The 15647-nt window shown below is 48.1% G+C and overlaps 1 protein-coding gene across 1 annotated transcript in view; it reads left to right on the top strand.

Annotated features, from left to right (window-relative positions):
- Positions 1–15647, top strand: part of MARCH10 (membrane associated ring-CH-type finger 10) — a 90623-nt gene that overhangs the window by 43424 nt on the left and 31552 nt on the right. The window contains exon 4 of the mRNA XM_018065317.1: positions 13963–14115. Within this exon, the coding sequence (XP_017920806.1) occupies positions 13963–14115 (153 nt within the window). The remainder of the gene's footprint in view (positions 1–13962; positions 14116–15647) is intronic.

The raw sequence follows: 15647 nt of genomic DNA, 5'->3' as shown, positions 1-15647 counted from the left end.
GTCTTTTTAAAAATTGAATTTAAGTTTAAATAATGGAACTGTAGTCACTCGTTATAATTTTCAGCCTTCTTGCTAAAACTGGGTAGCCATTTGCATGCTGTGTTTTGTCCTTTGCAGAGATAAATCATTCAAATGGACAGTTTAGGCCCATTCCACGTTTAGTTTGTCTGATTAACACAGATGTTCTTCCAACTGAGCGCACTCCATATGGAACTTACAACACTTACAGGAAAGGAAAATTAACTCACTTTCCATTCTATAAAACCTCAAATTTGAGGAATCACTAGACTGGAAAGCACCAAGGTATAGACAAGATAGCCAAGTTGGCAGAAGGATAATTATTTCATCAAATAAGAGATGTTACTTCCCAATGGCTCAGCAGGTAGAGAATCTGCCTGCCATGGAAGGAGACATGGGTTTGATCCTTGGGTCAGAAGATCCCCTGGAGAAAGAAAGGGCAACCCAATCCAGTATTCTTGCCTGAAAAATCCCACAGACAGAGGAGCCTGGAGGGCTACAGTCCCAAGGGTCGCAAAGAGTTGGACACTATGAGTGACTAAGCAAGCAACACTTGGAGTAAAAGCCTTTAAAAACCACCTTGATTTAAAAAAAAAAATCCACCAGCTTAAAAATAATACAATAAATAAATTTTAAAACAGCAGCTTTATTATCACATTATAGCCCTAGACTGTGTCCGAGCTCTATGCAACCATGAGCAGGACCACTGTGGCCCAGCCACCCAGGGAGCATAAAAACCCTGCTGATTGATGTTAGTTACTATAGCAAATTGGGTTAATCGGGTGAACTAAAGGTAGAGTCTTGGTGTGTTGGGATCCACTCGTTTCACATGTGTAGTCTCACCCACTGAATTCCTTTATTAGTCCAGTGAAACGAGAGCCCATGGACAAGACAATAACTTAAGCTGAGTTTATTCAGGCAAAGTTGAGGCCAGTGGTGGTGACAACTCAGAACATTCTGATAAATACCCTGCGGTAGTAGCAAAAGAGGTGTGGGGACCTAACGTATCTAGGACACCTCCATCCAATTCGGTGGCTAAACTCACAGGCTCCTGCTTTCCTTCACCTCCGTAGGGAAATAATTTTCTAAAGCATTTTGGGGGCCACCCAAAGATTGCAGCGAGTTACCAAAACTTGCCATGGCAGACCTGAGTTCTACACAAAACTAATTCCATTAAGACAGTGGAATTCCTTTGCTCAATAGGCTAACATTCCATACTGTGTTATGCCACACTTTTCCTGGAAAAAATAATTCAGCTGGAGAATGTGGCTTGACTTATATGCAAACCTATGTAGTGATATTCCATTATAACCCTTATATGTGAAGTATCATCCAGAACCCCTAAAATGGCTATTTACAAGAGAGGAACCATCAGTACCCGCTACTAATAGATTTATAGCCAAGAAGGTCTCCGATTTTCATTGTACTTCACACTCTGTTAGAAGGAATTCACGCATTTTAAATTAATTCATATATTCCATGGAACAGTTTCTAAATGAGCTGGCTTATGATTCTCTTTGTCCCCTATCTCCATGCAGTTGTGGGCAAGTGCTTTAGCGACAAAATGCTTGGATTAGCATCTGGGCCCTGTTTCTCATTTGCTGTGTCCCTCTGAGAAGTAACTTCTCTGTGCCTCAGTTTCCTCATCTGTAAAATGGCAGAGCCTGGGAGTCAGAACAGATCCTACCTGCTAGCATAGCTGTGAGGATTCAATGATAAAACATTCTCAACCATTAGCACAGCCTCCAGCACCATAGCTCATATATGATAGCTCAGTTGGTAAAGAATCTGCCTGCAATGCAGAAGACCCCAGTTTGATTCCTGGGTCAGGAAGATCCCCTAGAGAAGGGATAGGCTACCCACTCCAGTATTCTTGGGCTTCCCTTGTGGCTCAGCTGCCACAAGGCGGGATCTGCCTGCAAGGCGGGAGACCTGGGTTCGATCCCTGGGTTGGGAAGCTCCCCTGGAGAAGGGAAAGGTTACCCACTCCAGTATTCTGGCCTGCAGAATTCCAGGGACTGTATAGTCCATGGGGTCACAAAGACTCAAACACGACTGAGTGACTTTCACTTTCACTTCACTAAGGTATCCTGCACACAAGAGCTTTATTCAATAAGCAGATTGGACTAGAAAATTTTGTTTTGTCTTTATGTTAACTCCTCCCCCATCCTCAGTCTTCTCTCCCTTAGCAAAAATCAGAGTTGTACTTTTAAACACCTAACACAAACAAAGGCACAGACATTTTTACCACACCCTAAATTTTTAAAGCAAAACACCAAATGGAAAAAGATGAACAATCAGAAAGCATTCATCAAGCCAGAGATTTGCTTTCCCTCCAAACAGACATGAAAAACTCAGGCAGCGAGTCAAGACTTAGCTGGGTCTGACACGCAATCGATTCAGAAATCCTATTTCTTGATCAAGGTGAACATGGATGTGGAGTGAGAAATAAGCCTGGCCCAGTTAACATATTCTTCTTTCAGAAGCAGAGGGAGGAGGCTTGGGGATTAACCTTTAGCAAAGGCCCAGTCTGTACCCAGGATCTGAGTCCTTCCATCGACCTGTAGGAACCAGTGGGAAGCAGAGCAGACAGCAGGCCCATTGAGTGCACGGAGCTGTGGGGGCCACAGGCTCCTGGACTCCTGCCTGTTCCCAGAACACCTCCCAGCCCCATCCTGACTTGGCCAGGAGCCGCCTCTCCTTTCCAGGACATGTAGAGCCATCCAAAGGCCATTGTGCTGTGGGGGTCTGACACCCAGAGTCCTAAGATGCTCCTGACCCCGAGTGCCAGGCTCATAGGAAGTAAAAGCCCTCGCCTGCCCTCTCCTCTCACCCGGAGCCCCGGCACAGTCCCTCTCATTATGTGCCAGGAAAAGTGATCTGGATGGAGTCCGGTGAGCCTGCTTCCAAAATCTTGCCCTTTAAAACAGAGCCAAATGTTCTGATATTCTCCTCACTTCTTATTGAGTTCAGTGTTAGTCATTACCAGATACAGATTTGTAGGAGTAGCAAGACCTAGTCAGCCTAAGGGGCTTATGATGGAGTCTAAAACTAAGAAAAAGCAGCAAACTCATATTTTAAAAGGCACACCTCTAAGACAACTGTGGTCTCTTTTGGATTGGGAAATAGTCACTTGAAGAGCAGCCAGGAAGATAAATTTGAGGGCAAATCCCAAATCTTCATAACTTACCTGGCAAGTCAGTTCTGTTGAAGATTCCCTGAGAGGCCGTGATGAATAGGTTTCCAGGCAAGTCCAGCGGCGTCCAACAACTTTCCAAGCTGTCTGCCCAAGTTAGAAAACAACTGACATAGCAAATGCTCCTGTATTTATAGACTGAAGCCTAATTCTCAGTCCATGTATGGTCATGCTCCTAAATGAGGGGCACAGGTATCACAGAGCCCAGAATTTGAGGTCCTGGTTCAGACTTCTGGTCTACTTCACCCTATAAATATAAACTGGCAACTTCTGCAATCTCAGTTTTCTCATCAGTAAAATGGAGTGGTTACCAACACCACAAGGTAGACGTGAGGACTAAAATCCTGGGTATAGACTGGGCTTTAGGTAAAGTTTAATCCCAAAGACCCCCTCTACTTATGAAGCCTGCTCCCAGCCCCATAGGCCACTCCCAGGTTAGCCTCTCTGTAAGAGAATAGCTCAACCAAGGATATTTTAGTTTGAGATGTGACAGGTCATAAGTTGATTATTTAAAATGTTTAACTCTGATTATCAATAAAGTCATCCATCTATACCCCCAGGACCTAGGGGATATTAGCAACACCTTCAACTTGCTCCCCACCATCTCAGAGCACGTGGCACAAGGAGCCTTGGTTTTCCTGCCCATCATGCATTCAATCAGCACTTCACTATTCACCTACTGCCTGCTTATCTGCCAGGCACCACACAGATACTGGGGATACAAGAATCAAGCACACAGGACCTGCCTTCCAGGGGCTCCCAGCCTAGTGGGAGGGTGGGGCACCAGCATACCCTGGCCAAGGAAAGTTCTAAGGATGTGTTGGGAGGGGCCTGTGGGGCAAAAAATCCTGAAGGAGGGGATTTAGCCAGGGCCAGAGGAGGAAGGTGGCTTCCCAGCTGGCTAGGGGTAGAGAACATGCCTGCCAGGGCAGGAGACAGGTTCAAGCCCTGGGTCAGGAAGAGCCCCTGGGGAAGGAAAGGGAAACCCACTCCAGTATTCTTGCCTGGAAAGTTCCATAGACAGAGGAGCCTGACGACCTACAGTCCGTGGGGTCGCAAAGAGGCAGACAGGACTGAGCGAAGGAGCACAGGAGATTAAAGCAGGAAAGGTGCACCCAGCAGAGGTGCTGAAGACACAAAGGTGTGGAAGAGAGGACGAGGAAGAGGGAGGAGAGAGAGGACAGACCGACAGACAGACATGGAGGAACTACAGCGAGGCTAGGGGCTCACAGTATCTCCAGACAAGGAACCGGGGCATCACCCGAGAACTTGTTAGAAATGCAAGAACCCCAGCCCAGCCTTAACAGGCTCCCGCATGTAACAGGCTCCCTGGGAGATTTGTGTGCCCAGGTTGAGTTTGAGAAGCTCTGGGTCAGGATCAGGCTACAAGTCAGGAAGTGTAAAGTTGGTGCCCTCCAGGTAAGCAAGCACCCGGCTCCCGAGGGCCCTGAATGTCATGCTGGAGGTGCTGGAGCAGCGGGCTGAGCAGGGAAAGGACGCTACCAGATCAGCATTGTTAGCAGCTGACCGGGACCAGGGAAGGGGGTTGGCAAGGAGGGTGAGGGCAGACAGAAGCCAAAAGACCAGACTACCAGCAACTGCAGTGGCCCCAGAGAGACCTGAAAAGGGCTTGACCTGGAGCAAAAGCAGAGGGAGAGGGGCTGGGCCAGAAGGATGAAGTTTACAGAAGTAAACCTGGCAGAATTTGGTGAGGGTCAGGAATGGGGAAAAGGAAAAAGGAGGAATCCGAGAGATCTTGGATTTCTGGCCCAGAAAACTAGGCCAACGGCGGCTGAGAAACCAAGAAGAAGGCAAGGCTTATTCTGTAGCTGTTGTCTTCAGGAACATCCTGGTCAGGCCAGGAGATGCCAGGAAGCACCTGGTTACCCAGGTCTGCTGCTCAGCAGAGGACTCCTGGCCACCAGGAGGAAGCCAAGGGCCTGCAGTAAGAGGTGGCTGAAACCACAAGAGTGTCTTCCCTGAGAGAGTGGATGGAGTAACGAGAGAGAAGGTGCAAGAACAGTTGAGGAAGGAAGGGAAAGACAACTACAGACAAAGGTTCCGAGAAGTAGGAGCCACCCAGGAGCCAAGAGAGGCCTTTGGAAATGGGTGGGTAAGCTCCTACAGCACTTTCAAGTGCTTAAGGATTAGAGCCCTCCATTATAGGCAATGGCTCCAACAATGGCGTCTCAGCTTTGGAACCAAGTTCAACCGCAGCATTTCCCAAACTCCTGTGTTGCTAAGAGTCGCCAGGGAGGTCGTTAATAAAACACACACACCTGGGGCCTGTCCTGCCTCAGAGCATGTCTCTCCAATGAAGGGGCCGCAAAGCTGGTTTTTTAACAAGCTCTACAGGTGATTCTCATCATAAGTTTGGTCCACTGTCTCGTAGCCTTGCTTCTCAAACTTTAAAATTCTCCAGAAATACCTGGGAACCTCAATAAACTGCCGGTTATGATTCAGTAGGTTTGAGTGGGCAGGAAGTCTGCATTTCTAAGCAGCTGCCAGGTGACAGCCACACTGCTGTGGTCTCAGGACCACCCTGGCAGGAACAGGGCTAGAGAGAACACCTCTCTCATTTTGCAGGCAAGGAAACAGGTTCTGAGGCGGTAAGCCGTCAATCCAAGGTGACCCAGCTCGCTGAGCGCCAGAGCAGAGATATGTCCTGCCTGAGGGAGGTCTCCCTGGATCGTGACTCCATCAGGCGCCCATACTCTGCCTCCAGCAAGGCTGGCAGATTGAGTGTGAGGTTAGCAAACAAATCATTAACTTCACCTGGACCCCTCCCTCCTGTCCACCTGCTTCTTCCTGCTTGCTCCCTCTCCCTGCCCGTGAGCCCACCAGGATCTATCTGCTCCTTTCTCTTTTCCCCCAAGCCTCCCCTCTGCAACAGAAAGGCCAAATTAGGGCATGACCACAACTTCCCAACCGGGGTGGGCAGCTGGAAGATTGGGGGAGAGAGGCTTACCTAAGTGAGACCCCGCAGACCACCATATGTTGCTGCCAGAATAGCTAATTAGACTGGCTGTAGGAGAGGAGAAGGGCCCGTGAGCTTCCACATGGGAACTTAGTGGGGAAGAACTTCCTGCATCTGTCGGGGACGCCGGAGACCAGTGGCCGGAAAGGGGGGTGATGGTGATGTCACTGCGCTGCTTAACTCTTCAGCGACTCTGAGACCCGAGCCAGGCACCTCCTGGGCAGGAGCCAGGCACTGGGAGATGCCATCCACCCCTCAAGAATGATGTTTGAGTTTTGATTCATTCTCAGCCTTTTGAATGTCCTTTCCCCCGGGCAAGTGTTACCTCCTGACCGCTCTTTTTCTTTCGTGCAGGTGACAGCAGTGAGCACCCGCTGTTCTGTGTTGAATATTCCCCTTACTGCTCCGTCTTTGCTTTCTCCCCTGTCCCGCAGCCCAATACCAATTACTGCTGCCTCCTCCTGCCACTACTGCCACCCACCTCCCCACCGGCGGGCCAGGACACCCCACCACCAGCCCGCTTTCCCCCCTTCCTGAGCCCCTCTCCTTCCTCCCCGGGCCCCGTGCCCGAGTCTCCAGCCACCCTGTGCTACTTCCCCGTCTCCAGCCCCAGGCCCATCGAGACCCCTGTGCTGTGCCTGCCCAGCCCCCGACGGCCCAGTAAAATTTACCTGGTGTGGTAAGTGGCCCTAGGCAGGGCGGGGCACACAGCACAGTGGAGCCGAAGAGAAGGGGGGAAACCTCAAGCTTCCGGAGGGCAGGTGGACAAGAGGGGGGCCCACGGCTGGCCAGTGTGGTGCGTCGGGGGCACAGGAAGACCAGGCAGCTGCGGCCACTTCACTAGCCTTCTCCTAGCACTTAAAGGAGTGAGCGACCAATAAAATCCCATCCTTCCTCTCTCAGTCTCTCTCCCTCTCTCGAGACTCATTTGATTTCTTCACACCTGTGTCTGGCACAGTTTGGATTATAACCGCCAGAAACCCAGCAGGCCCCTCCGTGTCCGATCGTAGTCCTGGAGCTGGCCCTGAGAGGGAGGCATCAGGGACAGGACTGGGTGGGGGACGTCCAGGCTGGGTGTGAGAGCCGGTTCAGGATCACACCGGGGAGGGACAAATGAAAGGCCTCAGACACTGTTTATGTTTTCTTTCCTGGCTACTTATTAGGCCCTACATCTCTCCAAATAAAAAAAAATCCCACCTCCTGGGTCCCTAAATAAAACACATTTATGGTCCATAATTAAGCTTTCATTAAGATCTCCTCTGGGGATGTGAGACAACACACATTTCCCAGCACACTCAGACCAGCAAACAGACACGGCCGATTATTTGTGACTGTACAGAAGGCTGCCTGTTCCACCAGGGCAACATCGGCTCTTGCGGTTAAGCTGTAATTCTGCCCGTGATCCAAAAGAAGCAATAAAACCTTTTCAAAAGGCATCTCTCAGGCACAACCCTAGGCACTGGGCATTAAAGTCGGGATGGGTACAGGTTCAGGAATTGGATTTCTCTCTCCGCCTTTCTTTTTCACTTTGTCTATCCAGAACTGTGTCTATCCAGAACTGTGTCTCCTTCCTGGAGAAGGAAATGGCAACCCACTCCAGTACCCCTGCCTGGAGAATCCCATAGAGGGAGGAGCCTGGTAGGCTACTGTCCATGGGATCGCAAAGAGTCGGATGTGACTGAGCGACTTCACTTCACTTCATACAGTGATGTGAGGAGTTAAAGGATGACCAGGTGTGTGGAATTAACATGGGCCACTAAATGGACTCGGTTCTCAGTCGACAGGGGCCTTGGTGGGGGCGGGGGGTTGTTTTTGTAGGTCTTTTCCTTCTCTTGTGTTTCCTGCCTAGAGAAGTTTCTTCAGCATTTGTTGTAAAGTTGACTTCAAGGTGCTGAATTCTGTTCACTTTTAAAGCATTTGACTTCTCCATCAAAATCTGAATGAGCGCCTCACTGGGTAGAGTATTCTTGGTTGTAGTTTCTTCTGTTTCATTGCTTTAAATATATCATGCCATTCCCTTCTAGCTTACAGAGTTTCTGCTGAGAAATCAGCTGTCAACCTTCTGGGTTAACCCTTGTATGTTATTTATCATTGTCCCTTGTTACTTTGAACATCTTATCTTTGTCTTTAATTTTGGTCAATTTGATTAGTATGTGTTTCAGTGTGTTCCTGCTTCAGTTTATCCTGCCTGGGACTCTCTGAGTTTCCTGGACTGGATTGAAGTTCTATTTCCTTTCTCATGTTAGTGAAGTTTTCAGCTATTATATCTTCAAATACCTTCTCAGATCCTCTCTCTTGTCCTTCTGCTGCTGCTGCTGCTGCTGCTGCTAGGTCGCTTCAGTCGTGTCCGACTCTGTGCGATCCCATAGACGGCAGCCCACCAGGCTCCCCTGTCCCTGGGATTCTCCAGACAAGAACACTGGAGTGGGTTGCCATTCCCTATAATGAAAATGTTGGTGTTTCTAATGTTATCCCAGAGGTCTCTTAGGCTGTCTTCATTTCATTTTTTCCTTTATTCTGTTCTGCAGTATTGACTTCCACCATTCTGTCTTTCCCTCAGGTATCCTGCTATTGATTCCTTCTAGTGTATTGTTCATCTGTTTGTTTCCTTTTTAGTTCTTCCAGGTCTTTATTAAACGTTTCTTGCATCTTCTCAATATTTGACTCCATTATTTTTCCCAAGATCCCAGATCATCTTCACTATCATTATTCTGAATTCCTTTTCTGGAAGGTTGCCTGTCTCTACTTCATTGTTTTTCTGGGGTTTTATCTTGTTCCTTCATCTGGGACATAATCTTCTGCCTTTCCATTTCTGTGATTTTCATTCTGGAGGCTGCAGGATTATAGTTCTTCTTGCTTCTGGTAGATGAGGCTATCTAAGAGGCTTGTGCAAGCTTCCTGATATGAGGAACTGGTGGCTGTAGAACTCAGTCTTGCTCTGGAGGGCAGGGCTGTGCTCAGTAAAACTTTAATCTACTGGTCTGCTGATGGGTAAGCCTGTGTTCCCTCCCTGTTAGTTTTTTTATCTGAGGCAACCCATCCCTGGAATCTGCAGGCTATATGGTAGAGCTAATGGTGATCTCCAGGACAGCTCATGCCAAAGGGTACTTCCTATGACTGCTGTGGCCAGTGCCTTTGTCCCTGTGGTGAGCCACTGCCAACCCATGCCTCTGCAGAAGACCCTCCAACACCAGCAGGTAGGTATGGTTCAGTCTCCTGTGGGATCACACTGCTTCTTCTCGGAGTCTTAGTGCACACAAAATTTTGTGTGTGGCCTCCAAGAGTGGAGACTCTGTTTCCCCTGGTCCTGTGGAAGTCCTGCAATCAAATCCTGCTAAGTTTTACAGAGAGATTCCCTGAGGATTCCTAGTCCCTTTGCTAGATCCCCAGGCTGGAAAGCCTGACATGGGGCTCAGAACCTTCACAACAGTCGGAGAACTTCTGTGATACTAGTGTTCCTCAGTTTTTGGGTCGTCCACCCAGTGGGTATGGGACTTGATTTTATCATGATTGCGCCCCTCCTCGGAGAAGGCAATGGCAGCCCACTCCAGTACTCTTGCCTGGAAAATCCCATGGATGGAGGAGCCTGGTAGGCTGCAGTCCATGGGGTCGCTAAGAGTTGGACACGACTGAGCGGCCCTGCTTTCACTTTTCACTTTCATGCATTGGAGAAGGAAATGGCAACCCACTCCAGTGTTCTTGCCTGGAGAATCCCAGGGACAGGGGAGCCTGGTGGGCTGCCGTCTATGGGGTCGCACAGAGTTGGACACGACTGAAGCGACTCAGCAGCAGCAGCAGCGCCCCTCCTACCATCTCAATGTGGCTTCTCCTTTGACTTTGGACGTGGTGGATCTTTTTTTGGTGTGTTCCAGCATCTTCTGGTCAATGACTGTTCAATAGTTGCAATTTCAGTGCTTTCACAGGAGGAGGTGAGTGCACGCCCTTCTCCACTATCTTGAACTAATCTCCAGTCGTCAAGGTCTTGTATAAATATAAGATTTCTACTTTTTTTCCTTTGCTGGTCAAATTAAGAACTGCTCAGTCAACAATCGGTGTCCCAGCAATGTCAAGACAGACAATTGAGGCAGACACCTTCTGTGTAAACAGCTGTTTGATTTCTTGGCTACTGGAGGCATCCCTTTGTGCAGATACTAGAAGGAATGGGTTTCATGGTGCCCAAAGCAAGCCACAGTCTTCCCAAAATTCAGTGACAAACTTCAGGTTGATAGGTTGCCTGGCAACAAAACTTCTGAACACAACTTGCTCCATCCTCTGTAAGGCAAAGGCTCAGTCTTACTATCTGGAGAGGAAGTTATATTTCACCTTTTAGTGTCAGTATAATTTAGCCTTCCTAAAAACTAGTATATGTAGCATGCTACCATGGGAGAAGGCAATGGCACCCACCCCAATATTCTTGCCTGGAAAATCCCGAGGACGGAAGAGCCTGGTAGGCTACAGTCCATGGGGTCGTGAAGAGTCAGGCAAGACTGAGCGACTTCATTTTCACTTTTCACTTTCATGCATTGGAGAAGGAAACGGCAACCCACTCCAGTATGCTTGCCTCGAGAATCCCAGGGACAGAGGAGCCTAGTGTGCTGCTGTCTATGGGGTCGCACAGAGTCGAACACGACTGAAGTGACTTAGCAGCAGCAGCATGCTATCATGAAGATCATCTTAGAAAGGCCCCCATGGCCTGAGGTTTTGTTCACTTTGGATGTGAGTAAGGTGATTAGGAACTGGAATCCGTGTATTGATACAAACAAACTAGGCACTTTGTGTGCTGCTAGCCTGTCCAGCTCTTTGTGATCCCACGGACTGTAGCCTGCCAGACTCCTCTGTCTACGGAATTTTCCAGGCAAGAATACTGGAGTGGGTAGCCAGTCCCTTCTCCAGGGATCTTCCCAGCCTGCAGATTGAACCCAGATCTCCTGTACTGCAGGCAGCTTAGGTCATTTCATTTGTAACTGCAGGTGCAAATGGAAAATAAGGAGTATTTCATAAGACTGCTTTCTATAGAACCTAAGGGTATCACAGGGAAGAAGTCAGTGGTGCAGCCAAGTTAGATTATAATCTTTAGGCCAAAATGTCTTACTCATCTTTGTAAGCCCTTGGATTATTACACAGAAAAGGCATTTGCTGAACAAATTACAATTAAAAGAGTTGCTATTTGTCTTTTGAATACTGTAATAGGATTAAAGAAGAGAGTCGGCAAGAATTACACAGGAATAAAGGGTACTCAATAAGTTATTCTCAACCTATAAAGCCTGCATAATAATACATTTCTGGTCAAATTTGGTTCTCTCAGGGGAGTGACTTCAGATTTCCAATTATTATTGGTGGTATTATTATCACTGTTTATGGCAGAAGCAGCAGTTACCATTTTTAGCAGCTAATAAGCACCAGACACTGAGTTAGACCATACCTACATTATTGCTAAACTTCACGATAACTCAACAGGATGCAAATATTCCCATTTTACAGTTGCAGATACTGAGGTACAAACTGCCCAAAGTCAGAGGAATCTGGCTTCACTACCAGCAGTATTTTCTTCACTGCCAGACCTGGTCAAACAATCTCTAGTTTTTTCAGTTTTATTACTTTAGTTTGCTGGGAACTCAATTAGAGGAGACGTGGTTATGGAAATCATTCTGGAAATCACTTACGATAGCCAATGCTTTGAAGTAAGTACTTTTCTGAACAAAACAGACTAATCTGTTATCTTAAGTTTTCTTGGGTGTTCAGCACAAGGGAAAAAATGGTTCTACTTTTGGAATTCCCCATAGTTTTCAGCTGAATGCATCTTCTCAAGCCCTATAAACCATACTAAGTGATTATGACTTGTCCTGCAAGAGAGTTTGAGAAAACAGGCTGGCTAAGACAGGGTCCTCATCCTTAAGGAGCTTACAGTCTAGTTGGAGAGGAAAGGACACAATTCTGAGGCAATCTTGGAATATTTAAATAATAAAGGCCCTAAGGACCCTGAAAGTTCTGGCCAAAGCAGACCTCCAGGGACCTGTTGGTTGGAGCAAGCTAGTGCAGGCTGGAGGAAAAAGGCCCTCTGGGAGACAGGGGGCATAGAGGTGTGGATGAGATGGGGGAGCAGGAGGGCTGCTGCCTGGGGTGTGAAGGAAATCTGAATATTCGGCTGAAAATCAAAGTAAAATCCTCATAAGAAGGACCTTTGAGCGAGGTCCTGAATATCCACTGGACTTGGCCTGTGCCCCAAGCCTGCCCCTTCCCTGGTCGCCCTCCTGTTTCCTCTTCAGTAAAGAATGGTCCTGCTGCTTCCCCGCCCAGCCACACCCATCTGTCAGGTGCTAGGCAGGGGGCAGTTGATGACTTCTGAGAGCTGCAGAGGAATAAGGCCTCAAGTGACGGGGAGAAGCCTATGGGCCAGAGGAACGCAGCTCCTGGGGTAGGGGGGCAGGATCCCCTACTGTTAAGCCCTCCATCCCTCTCTCTCACCCTCCTCTCTCCCAACTCAGTCAGTGAGATCCTGTCTAATCATCATCCTACACTCTCCAAAGAATGTATTCTCATTTTCTGGAGAATTCTCTTGCTGGTCATGCCCACAATCTCTCTGGGCTCCACCGACGTGCCCTAAGCTGGAACCCACACCACGGGCAGCTCCCCCTTCTAGCAAGTTCCCCCGACGAGGGCCTGTCAGGGAAAGTAAGCTGTAGCTAATCATTGTTTTAAACCAGGCTTCACGGGCAGCCAAGGAGAACTTCCATTCCTTTCCTCAATCTGATTTAAAAAGATCCACATAACCACAACTTACACTGTGGGACATAAATCCAGTTGTCTTCATGCGCCAAGGAAGGCTGTTCTCTCGCATACAACTCAGAGACCCTTCCCAGCTTTACCCGCCCTCCCCCTTGGCTGCTGGCTATTTGTGAAAGTTCTGAACTGTCCAAGAGGAGATGAGCCAGGCAAATTCTCCTGGAAGCATTTCATCTAGAAATTCACAATCTTTAACTGCCTGTGAACTTGAGAACTTGTAGAGATGCATGGAAAACAACAAAACCCTTTCCCCAAGCTCACATGCCCTGAGAATACATGTGAAGAGGAAACTTGAGATTATTCATACCAATTAGCAACCTAATTCAAAATGTGACTTTAAAAATATATATTACCGGGAACTCAATTAGAATTGGCACTTCAGTTACTGTCTTCCAGGGAATGTATCAACCCCACCCAGTGGTGGGTAACACACAGGCAAAAAAAAAAAACAAACAGGTCCCCAGATGCTTGGAATCTTTCTGGAAGACCATATTAGTTGCTAATAAACAACCTGAAGATATGAATATGTCGTTGCAGAACAGACTGTGATACAAGTTTGGATGAGGACATGGGGAGCCGGGCTTTGTGTGTCCCAAAGGTAAAGGCTCTCGAAGGTTTTAACAGCAAGCCCATCCCAATATCTATGAACTGGAAGCTAGAAACTTCTTAGCAAAAGGAAGGACCCCCTTCAGACTCCGCATGGCAGGTGTCAGGGGGTGCTCATGAATGGTGATCACAGCCTTGTGAAGTAGGTATTATTATTGCCATGTCACAGGTGGGGAAAACAGGCTCCCGGAAGTGATCTGTCCAAGCCCACGTGGTTACAAGGTCATAGAACCAGGTTTCAAATCCAGCTTCTCCCTCGCCTCCGGTTTTTTTTTTTTTTAATTCCCTTAACCGCCTTCCCCACCACAGGCCCTCTGAGCAGTCTTTCTATGAAGATGTTTTCCTATAAAAAAAATTATTGAAAAGATTTTGCACTTTTCAGCAGCCCAGGCACCTCAGATTTTATCAAGGAAGAAGAGGCCAAACCTGGGGAGACTGACAGTCAGCCCAGAGACGCAGAGTCCGCGATTGTCTGGGGACAGCAGCAGACAGAAACTGCAGCGGCCTGGGAGGGTACCTGCCCTCAGGGGAACAGGTAAGGATGCTCATACATCTCTGACCTCGGAGACTGATTTGCGCTGTTACAGGGTGAATTCCGTGTGCTTTTTATGTGAAGAGAGTGTACCTTACAATGAAATACTTAAAAGGTTTTAAAAACAAACTATTGGATCCAGTTTCCTTCTCTGAGGGAGGCTGGCAGGCAAAGGCAGGGTGGGGAGAGTTTTCATTTTCTCTGCCGTTACTCCATAAGCGAGACCATGTAAGGTTTTGAGTGGATGCCCACCGTGAGGCTTCTGGAGAGGGTATTTTGGTGGTGGGGGGTAGGTATTGGGGGTGAGCGGGGGAGGGTAGAGAAGCAGTTTCCAGCTCTGAGGATGTCTCACGCCGCCGCAGTTCCCCGCCCACCTCCCAGGAGGGGAGGATAGAGGTCAGTGGATGGCAGACGACTCACCTCCCCCAGAGATTTTTTCCCCTTCTGATCCAAGGTGTCAAGATCTTACCATCTAAGAAATAACACAGAGGCGGATATAGGCTTTATTTCAAAGCACTGGTTTGGCCGACACCTCCTCTTTTGGTCCTGAGCATTCATCCCAAGGCCCGAGCCACGCTGCTCTGCTAACCACGCTGTCCTCTCCTGCGGTGGCAAAGGAAAGGAGGAATAGGTCCTAAGGAGCCCCCTTGGGAGTCAAGGAAAGGGATACTTGACAGCTCACCTTGCCAGCCAAGCACCTGTTTCGTCCTCTTGGGGGAGCCACTGAGCATCACATTTCCTCACCACCCACTGAACGCAGGAGACTTTACTTAAAAGTATGATATGTACTGTGGTGGACACAAGTAAATATAGAACTTGTACTCGGATGGCTTGAAGTTAGGGGCGATTAGAGCACATGCGACTCTGTAACAACTCAAAGTCCACGGGCCCCCAGTGATCTAATGCCTCCTGGCAGGAAGGGCAGACCTCACTTCTAATTCCAGCCCTCCTTCCTTCTCCAGTGCAGCCTGGGGTGGTCAAGAAGCCAGTCTGGGTTACAGTGCCCATGTTTTAAAATAAAGATAATGAAAGCTACCTCATCGCCTTGCTAGAATAAGGAGAGGAAGTGCTATTCTCGGCAGCACTTGAATACAGCGGGCACTCAACTACCGCTAGTTTCTCCTGCCATCTCCCCCACAGTTCTCAGTGAACTCTAGACTGCTGTTTGGAAGGTGGGGTTCCCCATGCATCAAACATTCCTTGACCCACGAGGCTCATCTGATCCTCCACGTGTGCCCAGAAGGTATCTTCCATTATCCTGAGATTCACTGAGAATTTGTCCTGATCTTCTATTATGCCCCTGACTCCTCATCTTGCCTCTGGTCCTTTTTTTTTTTTTCCCCAACATTCCAAAGTAGTTTGCAAAAAAATAAATGAATAAATACAATAAAGCAGTTTGCATAAGTTGGAGTAGGAGCCAGATGTTTGAATTGTGTCAGTAAGAGATCCAAGCAAACGTGACAGAGAGCTAATATATTGCAAGCACTCACAAATCAATAAGGAAAACATGAATACCTAATAGGAAAACTGGGGAA

This window comes from Capra hircus, chromosome 19 (genome assembly GCF_001704415.2).
Source record: "Capra hircus breed San Clemente chromosome 19, ASM170441v1, whole genome shotgun sequence".
Taxonomy (NCBI): Eukaryota; Metazoa; Chordata; class Mammalia; order Artiodactyla; family Bovidae; genus Capra; species Capra hircus.
Note: the sequence above shows the minus strand (reverse complement) of the source record. Positions and strands in the feature narration are given on the sequence as shown.